The sequence below is a fragment of the Perissodus microlepis genome, chromosome 6 (assembly GCF_051167445.1).
Source record: "Perissodus microlepis isolate ML-2025 ecotype Zambia chromosome 6, ASM5116744v1, whole genome shotgun sequence".
NCBI lineage: Eukaryota > Metazoa > Chordata > Actinopteri > Cichliformes > Cichlidae > Perissodus > Perissodus microlepis.
The window spans coordinates 19,715,942-19,738,135 of record NC_140466.1 but is presented as its reverse complement, the minus strand read 5'-3'; the positions used below and the strand labels follow the sequence as shown (position 1 = coordinate 19,738,135).

The 22,194-nt window shown below is 42.6% G+C and overlaps 1 protein-coding gene across 2 annotated transcripts; it reads right to left on the bottom strand.

Moving 5' to 3' along the window:
* LOC146385549 (uncharacterized) lies at nt 1-20,409 on the bottom strand. Of its 2 annotated transcripts, XM_084931372.1 has the most exons (10): nt 20,229-20,409; nt 14,830-14,913; nt 11,932-12,026; nt 11,553-11,634; nt 10,792-11,161; nt 8,985-9,056; nt 5,870-7,017; nt 3,871-4,700; nt 3,477-3,713; nt 1-1,849 (listed from the first exon to the last, which is right to left on the bottom strand). In XM_084931372.1, the coding sequence occupies exons 1-10, from the start codon at nt 20,321-20,323 to the stop codon at nt 1,596-1,598; spliced, it is 3,267 nt and encodes a 1,088-aa protein (XP_084787498.1). In that variant the 5' UTR covers nt 20,324-20,409; the 3' UTR covers nt 1-1,595. The 2 variants fall into 2 exon arrangements, with proteins under 2 accessions (XP_084787498.1, XP_084787496.1); XM_084931370.1 differs by lacking the exon at nt 14,830-14,913 and having other exon boundaries at nt 20,229-20,407.
* Nucleotides 20,410-22,194: the final 1,785 nt, after the last annotated feature.

The window sequence follows — 22,194 nt, the reverse complement described above, 5'->3', positions numbered from 1 at the left end:
GATCTTTAAGTTTTTATAAGACTTATAAAAAAGAAAAAACATAACACAATAACCAAGGCATGTCATACATTGTGTTTTTTCTTTGTTTCTCTGTAGAGTATTTACAAAACTGCCTTATGTACAGATAGCAACACCTTGTAAATGGAGAAAGCTACATAATGCCTAGCACAAACAACCAGTTAGCTCAATGATAATATATTTGTTATGTACAATGTAACTGGCAAGGCTAGAGCGAGATAAGGTCAAAGATTCTGCAAAAGGTTTAAATTACTTCAAGTATCCATTTTGAGGTTTTATGGAGGCTTTACTCTGATGGACACAGATTTCCAGCAACACTGAAAAATAAAAATCTGGTCGAGCTGCAAACTGTGTAGTGTGGCCGGGAAAGGACAGAGAAAGAGGAGGAGGAGCTCTAGCCATTGAAAAGGACAAGACAGACAATGCAACAAAAGTGGCGCCACAGAACAATCACTCCTCTGATAAATGCCCATTTTTAAGTAACCTTTAACACAACCAAGGGAAATCTCCTCTCCACACATAAAGTGATATCCAGCTTATTGGCCTATAGCACCTTTTTTTTTACTGCTTTGAATGAAAATGTGCAATGGGCAGAAAGACACAAAATCATAGCTAAAACATAAGAGTTGCTCAGGGCAAAATATTTATCCGTATCAGTTGACAGGAAAGACAACAGGCTTCACAACAGCTCTTTGTGATTTAACTAAACATCTTAGGTATCCAAATAGAACTTCACAACATTCACAGGCCGTTTAATTGTCGCTGCCATGAAACCCATTGTCTCCATCACAATGAAGATTCATTTCAATTAATTAAAAAAAAACTTTATAGTAGCTTCAAGAGCATAACTCATTCGTCATCTAGTACCTCACATGGAAATTAAGGTCCAAATATTATGAGAACAGAATTGCACAGTCAGTTGTATGAAAAAAAACAAAAACACGGTTGTTTGAGGACAGATCTGGCTATTCTCTTCTCAGTTAGCAGTAGTTAGGTCTATTCTAATTATAAAGCCGCTATGAAGGAAAGTGTGGCCCCCGAGTGCAGGCCATTTGTCCTATTAACGTCTCCGAGTGCAGAAAACACTAATGCTACTTCACAACGTTCATATAACAACACTGTAGGGATTGGTTTCCTCCTGTGTTTACATTTCAGTTTAGTGTATCCATGTAAGAAGAAGGAAAAAAAATGTCCATGTACAACACAGCACAGGCTGTGGTCTCTCACGGCACGTCTCAAACGGCACCCGAGTCCAAGCGCACTGCTTTTTAACAAGACTTCCACTGTAACGATCAAAACCAGGAGCACCACGAATACTCTAGTGTAATTTTAAGACCTTGAAATGGAGCGGCACAAATTTTTCTTTTTGTATGGCTCAAAATGAAATGCCATCAGGTGCCAAATTAGAAGCCACGTCAAAAACAAACCGCACTGCCAGAGAGCGGTGTTAAATTTAGGACCGTCCTCTCAAAATTAGTGCATTTTGTGGGCAGCAGGTACCATTTGAGATTCTGCTCTGATCAGCTGCACCGAAATAAACATCCTACGGGCTCCCAACCCACGCAAAACCCGCCCCCTCAGCAGACAGTGAGGGGCTGGGGTTCGCTTTCACGCCGCTGATTCTTCTTCAGTAGCTGAATGCGGTTGTGGCAGTAGAACTTGATGGCTCGCCAGTCGCGGTGATTGTTGACCAGCAGGGGGCACTGCTGCAGGCAGCGCTCACAGTCAGCCTTGGCGGGAACGCGAAGCTCATTGATGTTCTGGGTCAGGTGCTCCTCGACTGCAGCGCGCTCAGCCTCTGACCAGGGACGCTTCAGGACGCCTCGCTTTCCTGCAGTGAACAAAAGAGGAACAGAGTTAGAGGTTAAATGATTTTTTTAGAGCTCGTACTCTGAATCAAAGCTTATGGCTGAACTGGAGAAAATACAGAGCTGAGAGCGTTTACATTTCTGTTTTTCTGACATTTCTTTTCCATGTTAGCATAAAAACTGAGGTCCAGTCTGATAAAGATAAAGATCTGGTGATGAAACTCAGGAAGATCCACAGATTTCTGAACTATATGACTAAAAGTAAACTTAATGCGACTATAAATTTACTGCCAGTACAGTTAAATTACAATGTGCTGTAAATTAACTAAAAGAGAATAATCTCACAACTAATTTTTTGGCAAGAGACAAAATATTTCTTTATCAACTGCACACATAACAGACAACACACTGTTTAATGAGGAGTGATGCAACTGAAACACTTCATTACCACTTAAGTCAGCTCTAGAGAAGGAAGCACTTCTATCAGAAAAATAACAAACAAATCAAACTTGGAGAGAAAAAAATGACTGTGGTGACAAACTGAGAGAAACATTTTGTGCCCATCAGATTCCACAACTGCTGTTTATTGAGATCGCTCTTTATTTGGAGCTATTAACTAAGACACTACTGATTTTTATGTAAAAAATTATGTCCTGAAAAGGGACAGCTTGGTGTGTTTTTTGCATCCTTTGTGCAGCGATACCAACCATGTCCACTTGTGCTACGTGCTACCAGGCCACCTTTGACAGTCTCTGAGGTTGTTTGCAGTCAGTCCAAGTCAGACTGGGACTGTTTGCAGAAAGGTCTCCTCCTATCAGGTGACCTGTGCAAACGCCTTGTGAACAAAAATGGTTTTGGGTGTCCACCACTCTCAAGCTCTGGGCAACCAATCAGTCACCACAAACTGCGATTGGTCCCAGAATGTGGAAAAAGAAAACATCAATACCAGGCAGCTGCTGATTTTCTTTTATGTATTTTTTTGTAGATGCAAGGAGGTTACATCCTATTTTTCCTCATGTGATTTATTAGTTTACTCTAAATTAGGAGATAGCTTTGTCACGCTAAGTGTGTTGAGTGTTGGATGCCCTCTTGTTTGTAGTATTCCCGGAGAATTTTTATTATTTTAATAAAGTAGCAATATTTGGTGTCGGTATTGTTACAGTATTTGCAATACTATGCTTTATCATTCCCCAAACCCCTAAATATATCCATTACTTTCCAATAAAACTGAACTAAAGATACTGCACATACGAAACATCTTAATTATTTGCACCTCCTAAACCTTCAACTTCTTGAGGCTCCTTTGGTACATCAAATGTGTGTGACTTCAACATTGAGCATTTATTTCCTGTAATTCAACCAGTGAATATTCCCTACTGGGATAAAAATGCACTAGTTCACCTTGGGCTTCACTTTCTCTGACAAACAAAACAGCTTGAACCATTCATGTTGTGAAGTTTCTTTCCCTCCTTTTTTCTTCCTCGTTTCACCTTTTCATATTCTAATAATGGTGTTATAAATGCATTCGGCTTCAATTTTCTTGTTAGGTGTGAGTGTTTTTATTTTTAAATCGTATACACACAACTATCTCATTGCATTGTGCAAATGCACATAACACTCGACACACAAATAAACCTGATTTAGGCTGACCTGTGCCTCTCCTGCGGTTTGCAGGTGGAGGGTCAAGAGGAAGCGGAGGGGGTGGCTGGTTGTTCTTGAGCTTCTTGGGTCGTCCGACCCTCCCGTTGTTCTTGCCCTTCCTGACATACAGCAGGGTGGGTGTAGGATTCAGAGCCGGAGCAGGGGCGTGCACCTCAGGCTTCTCCTTCACATTCTCCCCTTCAGATTCTCCCTCCGAGTACGAGTCTGCAGAGTTTCCTGACATGACTGAAAAGAGCAAAGAAGAGAACTTCATCAGCCTGATGTTAAAAATGTTTGTTTCCAATAAACTGCAGTCACACTCAATCATTCACAAAAAAATGAAAGAAAAGTTACATTCCAAGGACAAAACATCACTCATTCACGAGCGGTCCATCCATCTCACCATCCAGTTCCAGACAGATGTGGTTCAGGCTCATTCCTCTGAACAGTACTCCATCCCTCTCTCCACACAGCACGACCCGGCCCACTCTCCCCATCAGGCCTGGGTCCTGGCCAATACCAGCACAATTCTGCGTCACGTGGTACTCCCTCTCAAGGAAGTGCTCGAGCCTCTCCACAGCGCTGCCTCCAAGCTGTCCGGGCTCCTCTCCTTCTCCGAGAAGCAGCAGCTGAGTTAGGATCGCTACCTGTCGACGAACCCTGGTCTGGGTCAGGGCGCGGGGATTGCGGGTACCGCTGGAGCGAGCGAGGCTGCGCAGCAGATCGGTGCCACGCAGTGGCGTGGCAGGAGAGTGGTAGGGTCGAGCAAAAACGTACGGGTTTGCAGGGTCAACTCCTACATCCTGCCGTGTCTGCAGGAGAAGCTCCAGACAGGGCTCACAGTGAGGAGGTAGGATGAGGGGTTGGACACGTCCTCGTTTACCCTGGACTCCGACTCTGGGGAGGTGAGGAAGCACCATGCGCTCAAAGGGCGACAGGGAGGCCTCTAATGGGGTAAGAGCTGGAGGGGCACCAGGTGGAACAGGAACAGGGCATTGAGGAGTAACACGGGCCCGATATTCACTGATGGACAGCTTAGAGACCTCACACTCACGCCGCCGGTTATACAGGATAAGGAGCGCCAGGCTGGAGTGGCAGAGGAGGCGCCATGCCTCGGCAGACTGCAGCTGGCGAGAGAGAGACAAGAAGGCCGAGTGCTGCAGCCGGCGGAGGTACAGCACCAGAGAGGACAGGGAGGAGAGCAGGGGCAGCATGTGGTGACGCCCCGAACCACTGCAAAAAAAAGGAAAATTGGGATTTTAATAAAAATATTCATTCACACAATTCACTAAGAGGACTGTTACAGAAATATTTCTCAAAGCACCTGTACCAGCTGCCATGCAGGAGTTAGCCAGATATATGTATAAATTTGTATAATGCACCTCTACATAAAGCATTTAATTTAAATAGAAATCATTAACTAAAATGAGTAAAGCAGTTAGTCATTAAGTTCCAGGCTGTGTCTAGTTTCGGTCACTTTTTAGATTAAAGAGACTCAAAAACAAACCAATTTCATCAAACTATTTACACACACTGATGAATTTGTGCCAGGAACCTGTTTTGGTGGAATATAATATAATCTATACAGCATAGTGTGGCGATACTGCAGTCACTCTCATAGATATCCTTGAAGGTTTGCAGGTAACTTATTTGTTCTTTAATTTATAAATGCAGAAAGGCTTCCACCATAGCATCAGCCTGAATGAGCCTTTGTCAATGAGGACTACTTGAGGGGACTCAACTCAGCTGGCTGCCATATGGTTGTACCCTGCTTATATTAATATAAAACAGGAAGGTGGCTGAGCTCAAATGTAAAGTTCTAGTGAATACAAATATCTTTCTATGTAGAGTGCAACAGATACGTGATTGTTTTCTTTTATATTTATAGATTTATAGAAATCCTAGAAAAAAATGAATACAGAGTTAGTTGCTATGTTAGCTGCCGTATACGGCTGAGATCAGACTGACTCCTCTTGTGGTAACATTGTGGCAGGTTTTAGTGACAGTGTTGGTACATTTGAAAATCTCATCTTAATGGATAAAACTGACACCGACAGAGTTTAACTTGTCACTATACGGCATACTGCAAAACATTAAAAATCACAGTAATATCATATTGTAAGTGAATGATCGTCGTGGGCATGTTCAGTGATTCCCAGCTATTTTTTTTTTATAAATAATGAAAGTAAATGAAAAATTTAATTAAAAACGGGGGCCGGTGTTATCAGACAACATAATTAATATTTGTGATTGTCAGTGTAGTTAGGTGGCATCAGAGGCAAATAGTTTGGAGTTTGTTGTGAGTTCATCATTGCTTCATGTCCGCTTCTGAATTTTGTTTACGCAATGCGTTCAATGTGTAACGCCCTTAACTTTTACAACTCATTCACTGACTAAGTTACCTCAGCAAGTCCTTTTCCTTATCTTCTGTCCCACTTTCATCTTCTACCTCCATCACCCCATTTTCCTCCTCCTCCTCTTCCTCTTCTTCCTCATCCTCCTCTTCTTTTGGTGGCTGTATCTCTTTGGCCAACTTGGTGCTGAAGGACTGAGGGCACACCAGCTCTACTTCATCCTCGCCTATTGGTCTCTTCACCTCCACAACCTCCACATCCTCTTCATCTTCATCCATGCCTTCCTCCTCCTCTTCCACCTGCCTTTCTTTCTTAAGCTTCCTCATCGTTCCCTTCTTGGACTGCGTCAGAGCCACAGGAGGCGGGCTCCTCTTAAGCACCGACACCGGCACTGCATTCTGTCCTCGTGGAGGAGTCAGAACAGGAGGGGTGGAGTTTCTACTGGAGGGAGCAGGGGATTGGTTACCTGACATGAGAGTGGGCGGAGACATGGAGAGATCCTGAACGCTGCCTGGTGATAGATCTGAACCGCGGCTCTGTCCTGTAGCGTGTGACAATTTCGAGCGTTGCTGGGTGTGCGTGTGAGCTGAGGCCGGGTTCGAGTTCTGTGCCTGCAGACGGGGCATCTGCGTGTAGCGCTCGACGAGTGCGGAGCAAACATCGGGCTGATGAGCATGGTGTTTATCTAAGTGGCGGCCCAGGGAGCGGAAGTGGCGTCCACAGTACTCACAGGTTTGGCGCATGGAGTCTATGGAAACTCCTCCTCTGGAGACATTCGTGGTGACACTGCCTGTAGTGTTGGAAGCCAAAGGACCTGGAGGTTTGAACACAGGCTTGGCTGAGGACACGGAAGTGGATGAAGACGAGCAGGGTGGGGAAGACTGCGCTGAAGAATGGGATGAAGGAAACAGACGGTTGTGATGAGGACCGCTCGACGGGGAGACTTGCGGCGGCCTCCCCGGTGGGGTCCGATGGGGGGTCTTTTTCTTTGAAGGAGTGCCTCGACGTTTCTTTCGCCGGCGTATTGCACGCCCACGCGCGCTGGAGTTGTCCTCATCTCCAGCATCTGAGTCACTAGCATCAGAATGGGAGATGGGCGAGGACGACGGGGAGAGGGACCACGACGGGGTGACATATTCCTGCTGCTGTTGTTGCCGCTGCTGCTGCTGGGTGGTCAGGGAGAGTGGTTCCTCCTCCTGCACGTGAAAAACAACAACAAGTGTTAGCCTGAGGTTTTTTTAACAGTAGTAATAAAATTACCACAAAAGTTGTCCACTTTCAAATAACTGAAGTCTTCTGAAGTTCATAACCTTTGTTATTTCCTTCCTGAACCCTTTTTCTTTTCCCTTTAGACATATGTGTTGTACAGATCTGCAAAAATATTCCTAACCGCTTTGAATAAGTGCATTATAGTCAACAGAATTTTTAATAGGCAAAACTGATAAAACCTTGAGGATCAATATGTGCAGGAAAAAAACAAAACAAAACTACAAGTTGCCAAGCTGAGATGCTTTTAGTTCATGACTGCAGCTCTTCTATAGCTGCTGTAAAACACTGAGAGCTACCAAGTCACAGCTGTTTTCCAAAGCTGTCCACTATATCACTTATTGGCAGAATTATACCAATGAAACTGAAATGTCACTGCTCACATAAATATATCCCAACTAAAGGCATGTTTAACTTTTGTTAGTCTGATTAGTGAAACGCTGTCATGGCACAACAGCCTCTTTTCCACTAGTTTTACTCACTTGACTCTCCTCAGTTTTTAGGGTTCCCCATTAACTGGTAGTACCTGGTACTGTTTTAGTACCTTCTCATTCGGGGTTCCAAGTGAGCTAAGTCGAGCCAAAACTGTGGCGTCAGTGAATGAGTCATAAGAGTGACTTCTTTACAAAAATCAAACCTGCCATTTTTTAAATCCAGCAATGAGAGGAAGTTGTTACACACGAACTAAAACAGTGGTCCAACGTAGAGCTACAGATGTTTAGCAGCAGGTGTACCATCAACTTGATGTCCACCACTGTTGCCTTTGCGTTGCATACAAATGACGTCACTGGACTTATTGGCCGCGTTGCTATAACAACCCCACCCACACTGAAATGTTCCTCAATTGCAATGGAAAACAACTTGGGCAGGATGCTGAACCTCAAATTGCCACTGGAGTGAGAGTATGAGATTCATAGAAAAAGCACATTAAGGCATAAAATAATGCTCTTTATGAATCAGTGAATGGGTAAATGTGGCTTGTAGTAAAAAATGGTTTTTATTTGTCAGTTACCATACACTCCACTATGCTCTTATCTTACTTATCTTACTGTGTTTTTGCAGAAAATGCTATTATAGCAATGAAAGTAAAACATGTGAACATCAAGGAGTAATATGACATTGTCAGTTTATTATTTTATGAGTTGAAAATATAAAAAATACCCATTTTGCTTTCGTTTAATATTTACAATGTATAGAGAAAACTACTAACTAAATGAAAAAATTTCATTCATATTTAGAAAGTAATTTAGGGATATGTGAAAAGACAACCAAGAAATTGCTCTAATGTAATGATCCTCTGGTTTTAATGTCATTTTTAAATATTTCATCTTTTGTTCCTGGCAAATCACATTTTCTCTGCCCTTTATATGGGTGTGGCTGACAGATCTAAATACTACACTACCCACAAGTCCCTGGTGCCTTTGTATGGAGGAAAAGGAGATTTTAACTTTTAACTGTTGCTAAAACTGCAGAATGACATCACCTAGAATTCAACATAGAATTTAAAAGTTTATTCATGCTGACTAGTTTTGCCACAAAAACTTGTTTTGTTTACTTATTGATCTAAAAGTTCAATAAGTAAACTTGATGGGATGATTTTATGAAGACAAGCTCTGGCTTTTAATCAAAGCACCTTCATATTTTGTAATGCTTGAAGTTATGATTGAACTGAGAGATTTTCATGTTGGGATAAGTGCTCAAAAAGTGTCTATTTAAAAAAATTAATGTGGCTTTTCCTTTGTAGACTTCAAAAACAGCCCCTCCTACCCAGTAACTACATGTGCTGCGCAAAGTCTACTTGTCACATCTTTAAAAATTACAACACTGCGGGGTTTTTTGTTTTGTTTTTTACATCACTGTTTGTGCTTTTAGGAACCAAGTGGTGTTTTTCTTTTACCTTTTTGATATTGTTGGTCTCGGTGTCAGAGCTGCAGTCATGTTGCGCGGGAGAAACAGTACCACGAAAACCCTGCGGGACACAGACCACTCACATTAAAACAGCCAGCACGCTGCACATTAATGTTTGCCATAACAATCAGACTCAGCTGTCACTCAGAGAGCACAAGGATAGCCCTCCACAGTTGGCCCAAGGCGCAAAGGTTGATTATGACGCCAAAAGTCTCAATAACGAGCCAAGCAAAAAGAAGTTCAAACAGACCTGCATTCAAACACTGTCAGCTTCTCATAAGAAATTAAAATGGGATTATCAATCATGCTGGAATGCCGGGTACAGAGCAGATCAATTAACCAATAACAAAAGTCTAACAGAACGTGAGCCGCCTTGGCTCCACTGCAGCCACTGATGTCAATTTCTCAATTTTTGTCAATTTAATCTTCCTAAATGGATCCTGGTATCATCATCCTGTTGAATAAATTGATGTGATCTAATGAGATCCATTAAAAGAACAGATGTCATGCAATAACCATGGCGACTGTTGCTTAAGCACTATAGGTAGAAAGCAAGCTGGAGCTCAACCATCACCATGGTAACCCCATGCCTTGCTTAGCTTGTGTGTGTAACATTAATGTGTGTGCAGTGTGTGTATGCGTGTGTGTGTGTGAAACAGGGATACGTGTTTGAAGCTGATCCAAGAATGTGAGTACATATGGTTGCCTATCTGAAGCCATCAGTGATATTCAGAGTGTGAATGGCTTTCCTTGACCTATCCTCAACCAGCGGTTGGGTTTGGATTTAAAACTGAATTTCCACCTGAGCTTAAAAGGAAGTTTCAGCCAAAGAGTGTATATAAAAGATGGCTGTGGTCTCCACAGCTGAAAAAAAAATCTGCTGTATATCTGCGTTATTTCTTATGGTCAGCAGGGGGAGTCACTTTTCCAGTTGCGAAAATAAGTCCAGTACTTCTAAGTACTTCTCATTCGATCCATAACCTCAGTAAACATTTTCTTGGTAAATTTTTGGTCTCGCTAGTTTCAGGTCTTATTAAGATGAACATGATGGCTCATGTTCTATATTATGGTCTATCTGGCATTTGATTGACAAGACGCAGCTGCATGAGTGTGCAGTGTCCGTAGTTTCTCAGTCAGATCCACCCCTCACTCATTACGCACATAGCTGAGCTCGAGGCTTTAAAACAGTGACTATAAACCAAACAAATAGGTGATGTCACAGAGGCTCAGTCCATCCTTTACATACAGCGTGAAGCTTTTTCCTAGCAAAAAATGGGCTCTTTGGGGGTGACTGCGTGTAAGAAATGAGGTCTGCCATGCCTGACCACTAGATAAATACAAATCTATTCCATTCTTAACTAAATTACTTTTTTAATGTGGTGGTTTTCCTTTGGGGTGAGCCCAGATCCTATTTTTGCGGGAGTTTTCTTTTATGTAGGCATAAAAACACTGTTTTGTTATAGGTTTGGCTAAGTAGATGATTGAGCTGTAAAGAGAAAGCAAACATGAGCAGCTACGCTCAGTCAAAACAAAATGTCCTGTGGCTGCACTGTGCTGTGGTCTATCCTGGCTACTATTGACGAGGAGACCTTTTTAAAACTAATTTCTCCCTGAGCGACTGATAAACACTGGAAAAAAGAAGTCAATCCTTGAACCAAATTTTGGCAACAAGCGCTAACATTTCATCAGGTTTTCTGCATTGTTAGACTGTCTATAGGATCCCTAATATAAGCAAGCACTAATGTGAGGTAAAGGATGAGAAAAAGTCTTGATGTAATATGTGCCATGACACTGACCAGGTTCTCGCCCCACTCGGTTAGGCTGTAGTCCACAGTGATCTCCTCGCCCTTGGTGATGTCTCGAATGGCAATAACCACCAGTCGCACCTGGTTGCCGCAGTGGACCTCTCGGATACGGCAGTTAGGGGAGGGAGGGAAAGAGCTGGCTGTCGGAGCCGGAGCGGAGGCTGTTGGAGCAGCTGGAGCTGTGGACGCAGGGGTCAGAGAGGGGGCCTGAGCTGAAGCAGCGGAGGCTGGGGCGGGGGCGGGGACAGGCGTTGGTGTTGCAGCTGAGGAAGCAGCTGGAGACAGAGCTGGTGTAGAGGATGAGCAGGAGCCGTGCTTGAGTCCGGGGGAGACCTTGTCATGAGCCTGCTCCGATGGACCACTGTTGAAGGAGGTGGAGGATTTGAAGTAAAATTCACCTTTATTAAAATAATATTGTTTTTATTATTCTGTTCTGTCCTTATGCTTTTTCCTACTTTCTTAGGACTGGAAAGATGTTCTGTTTCTGCTTTTCTAGCTGTGTTTAGTGCTGAAACAAGTAGCTGCTTTACAGAAAATGAATATACAGTGATTATTATAATTCATCAGTCATTTGAGTCATGTATAAAGTTTAAAAAAATACAAAAAACAGTAAATATGCCAGGAGTTCATCCACCCAGGGTTTACAGATGCTGCTGCTCTGATTGGTGAATTCTGAGTTGAATTAATGAAGGTTAGTCACCATTTATTTTGTCTAGAAGATGGAAAGGAAGTACTATTTAATTTACACTCACCAGGGATGAGGAGCAGGCTCTGAATTGTAGAAAGGACTGTCCAGCATGGGACGTTTATTCTCTCCTGCCTCCTTTCGTTCACCTGAGAGCACAGAAACTGTCAGTATAAAAGGATTACAAACATGTGCACAGGGAAAGACACGGGCACACACACAGGGTATCACCCCATCTCCTGGAGCAGCACATACACAAGTGCACATAGCAGCACATACACAATCAAGCACACAGACACATACACAAAACTAGGTCACATGCTCTGCACCCACACCAGTCACAAACACACACCAACAGATGCAGATACACATATCACACACAAACATGAACATGCACATGCACAGGTCATTGCTGTAAGAATAATAATACACACACACACACACACCTGGGCTGAACCTGTGTTCAGACACGCTCTCCTCCTCAGTGGGCGTTACAAAGACTTTCACGGGCGTCCCTTTTCTCTTCCTCCCACAGCCGCGTCTGCAGAAAACACACAGACCCACAAAAGCACACAATTATCATTTAATCAATCGGCCTACTGGCCAAACTTCACATCAATCAGATATGATCAATAAACTGATAGCCACCTAATGAATCAATGCAGACCACATTGGAGGGCTAACTCCAATATCAGCAAACAAAAATGCACAGTAAGTAGAACATGGTTATTTAAACAGCTCTTCACCGTGTTTGACTGGAACAACAGGAAAATCTAGTAGAGTTTAGGATTTTACACAATCTGCACCGACTGACTCGGAGGAAGCCGCTCAGTCCAAGTCTAACAAAACTCTTGGCAAAGAGGACATAATCGTCTTTTCTCACAATTCAGGTTCAGAAATTAAAGAGGGCTCAGAGAGCAACAAATACGTTTTAATTAAGAGGCAAATACATCCCCAGTAATTAGCAGCTAGCCATCCTTATATTATATTCATTATACGTCACTGACCTTCACAGCTTTCCAGATACTGGTTGGTATACATGTTGTGCCTGTGTGCTGTCACTAGGGGGCAGTGTCAAAAATATGTGGCCTACCCCTGTTTGTGCAGCCCTTGGAGAAGACCACAGACAGTGTGAAAGACTAATTAGTAATTAACCAATGAGCACGAAGGTTCACAGTCAGACCTGCACCTCTCTCGTCACATGCAGGTTCAAAACACTGAACTGGTGATGACGAGAACAATCAATGACATCACATCCAGCTTTCATACTTTCAATGGAGAAGACTTCAGTCACAACATACAAAGAGCTCTCTGTAGTTCAGTGAAACTTAGTGCTGAAAACAATCAAAACTGTCCACTGCGGCAAATGGATGTGTTTCTAATGCTGCTTTTTCAATCTTTGATTCTTCTGTAGTGGAAGGGGGCCACAAAGACAAAAAGTAACACGTACAAAACGTATCTCATGCAAACTGTAAATTATTAGTCCCTGCATTAATCACTACGGTCTTGTTGTTGTTCTTGGCTCATTAGCACCACCTGTTGATCAGTGGATTAGTCTGATGCCAGCACTGGGATTGTCCCATCATGTGCACAGCATGCACATTACCACGCACCCAGAACTGCACCAACAGCACTTTTAGGATTCAAAAACTTTAGGGCGTACTTCATATCAGAAACAGAGTGAAAAACTGACCACAAATTACAGATGTAAGCCACTTTCACACATGAACGTAGGACACTTTCTCATGTGTAACACACAACAGCAGATAGTCTTCACTGGACTGTTTCTCACTACTTGAAATAATCAATAATCAATCACTTGCCACATGCGGGAGGAAGGACATATTACTCCCATTCCCACAGTCCTATAATTCAAAGTGTGTGAATGGCATTAGTATTATCCGAGACATTGTTCTGTGTGTTATCAGACATAACGCGGAGTCTATAGTAGAAAGCTATTGAGACTGCTGCATTCTTACATGCACCTCCATCTGGGCTGCACTGCATGTGTGAAAACATGAAAATTTACTAAATTTAAGTCACAAATTTTCACAAATGAACTTGCAACACTTTCAAATATGGTCAGGGTATTTTAACCAGCCGTCCTTTCTCACGTGTAGCAGGAAACAGACGCATTCACACTACTGATAATACGCTGTGTGGTTTTAGGTGAGGCGGCGTGGAGCATGCAATAGCAGCACACAACGCCTGCTCATTGGGGGTAAACGGCTGCAGACTGAGACAATGTTCGAATAATCCGGCTACACATAAGACTTTGTAGTAAGGAGCTACTAGGTTAAAGACCCGCCAGTGTCTGATCCCAGTGCCTCTGACATTTGTGTTCTCACATTCACCCTGTCTGATAAATCTGCGTTCAGGGCTGCATTGCATGTGTGAAAATGGCTGTAGCATGGGATGTGGGGTTTATTATTGTTTAAAGTAAAGGAAAAAATCCCACTGGTCAAAGTGATATTTAATTTGAATAAAACTTGCCATTAAATGAGAAAATACCACATTATCCTAATCAGCCCGCCACTTTCCTCCCCCAGAAAAAGATTCAGTAAATAAATAAATACAGTTTAAGTACTGTTGAGTGTCAAGGAGCCATAATAAACTAAACTGAGACAAATCAACATACAACACATAATGACTGTATCAATCATAGTAAGAGCCTGCCATCTTGTGAGTGTTTGGACTCGAGACACCCGGATCAAAACTAAAGAGAGTGCCATTACCCCCGTGGAGCCCGAATGCCGCCACCTGTGAGAGCCCAGTATGGCCGTGTGAGATTTTCTTCTTCAGAGTAAATCCAACGCCAAAACAGCCAAACTCTCAAGAGCCAAACTGATTCTGCCTCTGCAGAATCTGGGCTAGTTCTGTTACCACACATCTCAATATTGTTTTCCGTCAGTCTATTTTTCACTCACATGACATTGGAGGCTTTTAAAACTAGGCCATAGGAAGATCGTGCTTTGGATTTTGAAGTGTTCATTACTGTCAGTGCGTGCATGTGTGTGTGTGTGGGGGTCTGTGTGTGTGTGTGTGTGTTTGCATGCAGACAAGAGAGTGAAATAAAAAAACAGAAGAGGAAGGGAAAAAGGGCTAGAAAGGAAAAAACTGAAGCAGTAGGAAACAGAGAGGGAGAAAAGTAGGAAAAGGGAGCAAATGAGAAAAATAATACAGAGACAGAACAGAGGGAGGGGAGGACAGTCACTGAGGAGATATCAACCAGACCCACTGTCTTTCTATTGATCCACTCCACTCCCATCTCATGATACTGTGTGCACATGTCTGTGTGTTTATGATAGTGTAAAACAAGACTGAGCGCCTTCATTTGCACTCACATATGTAGATTTTCTCCCCTCCTCTTGTTAAGCTTCCCTGTGCCTGTGCCAAACAAACACACAAACCCTGATTTGCAAATAAATCTGAAAAAGAAGAGAAACAACCCGGTAATCACCAACAAATCACAATAGAGCGTTTCAACGTGCGTGAAAGCCGAAACGTCTCCTCCACAACAGTTGTGCTCTTCAACTTATCACAGAATTTAAAAAGCCACATGACCGTGCGGCCGACCAGTCGTTACGATAATAACATCCTCTGTGAAAACCAGCAACCCACACGCGCTTTGTGACAACACTCTGCTGTGTTATGTCGCACACTGACAATTAATACGCTTAGCTTAATAACCAAATATTCAAAATTTGAGCCAGACAAACATGTTCTCAAAACATATTCGATCAATCAGACGTAGCGTAAAAAACTAGCTAGGCTTTTCCAAAACTCTTACAGACTCACTCAACAGGAGTTTTCCAAAAACTAAACAAAATTAAAATAAAATCACAGCATGTAAGGTCATAGTTTTATTTTTGTCGCTTACGGCATTCAACTGCTGACATATCATAAGAAAGAGAAAATAAATGATCTAGGTACACTGTACGAATAGCACCTGTACTCTCAGTATAACAGAGTTACAAATTTAAGACTTTTCTGTTTTTTTGTAAGCATGAGAACTCGGCCATCTGCTTTAATCTGAATACATTTTACAGGAATTGTTATGCTTAAAATCAGAGTGTGCTAGGATTGTGCAATCAATTAAACTGTTCATTAATGAAAGCAATATAAGTGAGATAAAACGACTATTGTGGCGCTTTGCTGTCTCCTTTTCTTGTACCAGCAAATTCATTCCTTGGCTGCGGCAGTTTAGCTCGCTTACATTATAGTTGAAATTTGAACAAATCCACTATTTATTCAAAGTCAGTGAGAACTCCTAAATAATTCCATTGATCTTAATACTGACCAAAATAATTGTGATTGTGATTAAATTAAGGAGCCACAATACATTATACTGCACTGACCTGTATTATAGTATTCATCTTACAACATCAAGCCCCTCAAGGCAACTGTTGTTGTGATTTCGCGTTAAATAAATAAAACTGAATTTAAAAAATTGCAGAACACTTGCAGGTTATGGATGTACAGAAGGGTTAATTTTTTTGTTAAAATGGGGAGTGAGTTAACACATAATAAAAAAATGAGTAGAAATCGCACTTTATGTGCCCAGCTGTGATGGCTAACTCTGCGTTCACGCTGTAGTTGACAAACAGCCAGTATTTTAAAAAAACAAAAAACAGGTTGTGCGCTCCCAAAAAAAACGCTTCAATCTGGCCTCACGTGGTGCAGTTTCAGACAGCAATTATGTGGATCGCAGGGCGCGCTGAAGCAAACAAAGTCAAAGAAGCAAATATCGTTACACCCCTGATACTTGGTAACTAAATGATTAAATAACAACGTGAGAATAACAACAGCATGATGAAGTTATAGCTTATCAGAATATGACTGCAGTCATGGGGGACTCTGCAGTGATGCCTACATACTGCCAGAAACCACTCGGGACAGACAGGTTTAGCTTCCCAACAGGTTAGCAGCTTATTCCCAGAAAACCAAAGTTTTTCTCCATTTATATTTTGCTGGATTATTTTGGGTCTTCTGAGCGTCTGCCTGTGTATTCAGTTCTGGTTCACTGAGTTTCTGGGAACTTTCTCGCCAACCAAATCTGTCTCACCTCCACTTCTTCGGCGAGTTGACCCCTCGATATCTCCCTCCATTCCTGTCTCACCCTCTCAATCGATTCTCTCATTCTTCTCTCCCTCCTTTACTCCCAACACACACACACACCTCTCGCCAACCCACATGCATGCACAAGTACACAAACAAGTCCATATTCAAGACCCACATATGCGTGAGCACACATACAGACACAGAGCTCATAGAGTCCACATGTGCACGGACACACACACACACACACACACACACACACACACATACACACACTCATCCCTCCCCCTCCCTAGTCCACATGCATGCACAAACACACACACCCACACACATACACCGAGGCACGCAAACAGGCGCTCACACACACGCACTCACACACACACACCCCTCCCTCTCAGGCTTACAGGCACGCAAACACACTCACTCTCTGACACACACACACATACACACAAAGTGCACACAAATATCCTCTCTCTCTAGCCAAGCTCACATGCATGCACACACACATACCCCTCCCCCTCTCGCCAAAGCTCACATGTGTACACACACACACTCACACACACACACACACATAGAAAAGCTCAGTGAAGCACACACACACTCTCTCTCTCTCCCCAGCACTCAGTTTCTCTCAAATAACCAAACCCACAGTCTCATGTTCCATCTCTGACACACACACACACACTTTTTCCCTCATTTACACACACACAAAAGCAAGCACGCACACATTCAATCTGTACATTACAGATTCTCAAACTCATGCATATCTGCTACAATTTATTTTCTCCTCCACTGTACGGCACGCATACACACATGTTCCATCAGACCCATTATTCTTTCTCAGCCACAAACAAACAAATACTACGTGTGCTGGCAGATGCAAAGACACACAACCTCTTGTCACGCAACTGTTTCTGTGCTCCACATACATTTGGATTATGCACAATCTCACACACACTCATGCACAAACTCACTCAATAAAGCCTCACGTATACTCTGTCCTTCATGCAGAATATTTTCTCTCTCTCTCCAACACACACTCACACACACAGAATCCTCAATAATAAAAGAGATACAAACACACACACACACTCCTCCCCCTTCTCACATATACCATACCACCCACACAAGGTACACACACACACACACACACACACACACACACGTCAACATACTTTTCCTTTGAGCATGCACGCACATACACACACTGTCCTTTCCTCTTTCATAAACAAAGTAGATGCATAAACACTCTCCTTCCCTCTGTATGACACACACAAACATACTGCCCTTGTCTAGGAGCTACACACACATACAGACACACACACAAACCTTGTGTCTGTCTCCCCCTTGACACACACCCCTCCCTTTCTTACTGACTGCAGAACAAACACACACACTCACAGACGGACGAACACACACACACACACACACACACACACACACACACACACACACACACCTCCTACCAGAACAAATACACAAACACAGAAAACGCACACACGCAGCATATGCAGCTACCAAGCCTTCTTTTTCAGTTTCCAAGACACACACATACACAGCACACACTTAAACTCACCCTCCCCTGCTGTTTCAAAAGCTTGCACGCATGCAAGTGAATGCGCACACACACATATACACACACGCATGCACATCCTCACCCTGTCACACACCCTCCCTTCTCTTTTCCTCTCTCTCTCTCTCCTGCTCTCTCTCTCTTAAACACACACACACACTCACTCACTCACTGTGTGCTGTCTCTCTGTGTGCAACACACACCCTCCATCTTCTCTAGCTTTCTCCTCTTTGACACACACACACTCTCCCTCTCTAACCCCCATCCCACCCGCCCACCCCACCCTCTGCTCATCACCAACACACACACACCTCAGTTTCTTAAAGACACACACTTTCTCTCCCTCACTACTTTCTGCACCATCTCTGACACACACCTCCCAAAAATAATGTTTACTCTTAAGACAACATGCACAATTAACACAATCCTAAACAACTAGCCAACACACACACTCTTTACCAGTCACACATGTGATTGTTATCCCTACTAAAAACACACTGAAACCCACACACTCCTTGGTTTCACATAAACACAGTCCTTCGTGCTTGCTCTCTCTCTCTCACACACACACACTTCCCTACACTGTCTCTCTCTCTCTCACACACACACACACACACACACATGAATACACAAACAAACACTCACATTCCCTCCCCCACTCTCCTAACACACACGTATGCGCAAACACACTCTCCCCTCCCCTTCTCTGTGCCTCTAACACACTTCCCCTCTATCTCTGTCTCTCTCTCTTTCACACACACACACACACACACACACAGTTACACACCAAAACACACACATACACTTTTTATATGCTCCTCTCACGTACACACTCACACACACATGTCCTTCACAGTCTCACAATCCTTTCTGTCTCTGTCCCTCTCTTGTGCCTCACCGTAGACACACCTTTCATGCCCCACTCTCTATTTACCCCCCCATCACACACACACAAATTAGTTTCTATTTTTCTATTTCAGTCGCACACACACTCACAAACAACTAGACACACAAAGCACACACACACACTCTGAAAAACACATTTAAAACACATTTTCTCTTCTTTCAAACACACCCCTGTCTTCCCAACATACACACACTTACTCATTCCCTCAACCACCAAACACACACACACACACACACACTCCTGTTCTCTTTGTCACACACTCCTTGCACACTGTGCTCCCCCTCCCACTCCTCATCTCTGTCTCACTCTCTCTCTCACACACACACACACTGTCACGCACACACTCTCTCCCCCTCCCATCCCTCACACACACATTCCCTCCTCCTTCCTCTGCTCTAACACACACACACACACACACACACACACACACACACACACACACACAGAGCTGCTCCTTTCTCTCTCACGCTCTCTCCCCTCCCTATGCGTGTGTGTGTGTGTGTCTTTCTCTCACACAATCACACACACACACACACACACGAGAGCGCGCCCTACACACAGGCGCGGGCGCGCACTTACACAGAGAGATACACACAGGGCAGCTTTGACAGTACACTAATTCCAGCATTTTTATAACTTTGTGACAGTGAGCAGTGGGATTGTGGTGCTGAAAACTTTTGTTATGTACACTCTAACACAGAACGTACTATTAACCTCCATCTTTCCCCGTGTACCTGGAAAAGTAACAAGTGTGTGGTGCATGCGTTGTTACTGTAGCTGAAACTGTGTGTCTGTGCTAATTATTCTTCACTCTGTCACTTATCGCACACACACATACACACACAGCTTCTTCAGTGGGTAAATTCACTGTCAGACACAACAGTCGCACGCTCGCTCACGCACGCGCGCACACCCCTCTTTGGAGCCGCTTTGTAAGGTGGAATTAACGGTGGAAAAAACAAGGTAACAACGAAACAAACACGCGAGTTTCTCGTGTAATTTCTCTCAAGTGGACGTTCACTCACTGACAAACTCGACGAATGACCTGTAATTGTAACTTTACTTGCATCAAAACACCCTCACGCGTACATGCGCGCACACACCCACCCGACTCTAGCTGTCACGGGTAGGAAAACAGTATGTTAAAGCAGTTTCTTTTTTAAACTATTAAAAGCCTGTATTTCATAGTTAACGGGCTCTCTCACCCCCGTGGTGCTGGTGCTGGTTTCACTCCCTCTCCGTCGCTATCCAGGCTGTGCGGGTCCCGGTACTCGAAGAGTGAGCGTACAGTCTCCGCCATGTTCACGCCAGCAATCGCTGATCTTCGGCCGCCTCACCGTTCAGCCTCTCGCTCTCTTCTCCAGCCTCTCAACTGGCTCACACCAAGGTTATTCCAGACGCTCCCACCGCGACTCGGTGAAGGGGTGCGACGGATGCTAAAACACGACCTGCTGTGGTCTGTCACGGCTCCCCAGTCGGCAAACATCGCACCAAGACACGATTTCACTAAACGAGTGTTTAAATTTCCTCACAACAAGAAAATGTTAAACATCGTATCGCTCACTAAATAGGGTGATGTGGGCCACCCCTACGGGAAAATGGATGCGCCCAGCAAGCAGATGAAAAAGTAGACCGTTTCTCAGAAGCGTGATTAGCTCTTGAAACGAGAGAATTGCAAAGTAAATTAAAAGAAAAATATAGTTTCATGTTATTTATTCAAACAAAAGAAAATATAACATACTTATAAGACTGTTTTACTCACTTTTACACTCACTTTTTATCTACGGGTTTACAAAAGAAGCTATACCGCAAAGTGACCAACTTCTGAATGGATTAATAATAATGCTACTACTACTATTACGAATAATAATAATAACAACAATAATAATATGACCTTTAAAATGTAAGTAGTATTTATTATACTTATAAAGACATTATTAAATATAATTATTAGGACAATAATGCTATAGTCTCAGCAGAAAAAAAGGTGATTGCTAAGAACTTATGATATAATCCCATCTTGTCTGCTGGGGTTTCACACGCCATCATCTCTGAGTCCATGCTTTGGCATTCAACTAGACATTTTTAACTTGGCTTCTGTATCTGTGCATTTACTTATTTATTTATTTATTTGACAAACCACCATGTATACGTCCTGTGTAAAATAATTAATAATTATATATTTAGTATATTTGGGGGAAAGTAATATAAATCTAATATATATAGATAGATGTTTGGATACTTCCTTTACTCTAATTTGCACAGATTTCTGTTGGACGACCTTCACATCATAATAAAACAATACATTGTCCACAAAGTTCATAAATAATGGAAACACAATGCTGCGAGTCAGTCATAATTAGGTAAATAATTGAAGAAGGAGTCATCCATTTTAATTTAACATTATTTCTTTCAAAATAACAACCAAATAGCATATATTTGAACTGAGTTATTACAACACTGATAATTACATGGGCATTGCATAGCTATTGCACAGTTTTTGTAACGCAGAGACACATTACTGTGTAAGACTCATAGCTTGATTAGCAGATAGCACTTTAAGTACTGCTAAAATGTGTGTTGTTATATTAACGTAATCTGTATTCCACTGTAAATGAACCATCTGAAAACTAAATAAACAACATTTTTTATTGGTTCCCAGTTTTCTTGAGCTTCTTTTATTAATATTTTATATTAATATTTTGGACAAATTTGATCAACGATGCAATTTTTGTCCTGTGTGACATTCATTTAAAGTACTAGTGCTGTCTCAATAACAGATGAAGAGGCAAGCTGTAGACAAAGACAGCTTTCATTTCTGTGCAAACTAAATAAAAACATAATGCAGCACATTTTAAATCACTTTAAAATATGTCAAACCGTTACAGTCTGATGGATTCAAGACCTCTCCGAGGTGTGTCCTGCTTTACTCCCTATGATATCTGAGAGAATCCCTCCTTTCTCCGTGCCCAATGGTTAAACATTAACAAAAATGGATGGATGGATCCATGATGCTAGAAACTCATTTTTAAAAGTTTGAACAGTGGCATGTTGTGTTGCATCAACTCTTTTAGCAACAAATTCCAAGCGTTTGATTTATATTTATCTTAGTTCTTTAATAGCTGTGAGACTAACTTCTCTTTTCCACGTTATAACATTCCAGATGTTTTC

Excerpts from the sequence above, each read along its gene's own strand:
- LOC146385549 (XM_084931372.1), bottom strand. The coding sequence starts at position 20,323 with ATGGCGGAGACTGTACGCTCACTCTTCGAGTACCGGGACCCGCACAGC. Across the intron at positions 11,635-11,931 it reads TGAACACAGGTTCAGCCCAG|GTGAACGAAAGGAGGCAGGA; the intron begins GTGTGTGTGTGT and ends CTGTGCTCTCAG. Across the intron at positions 4,701-5,869 it reads AAGGAAAAGGACTTGCTGAG|TGGTTCGGGGCGTCACCACA; the intron begins GTAACTTAGTCA and ends TTTTTTTTGCAG.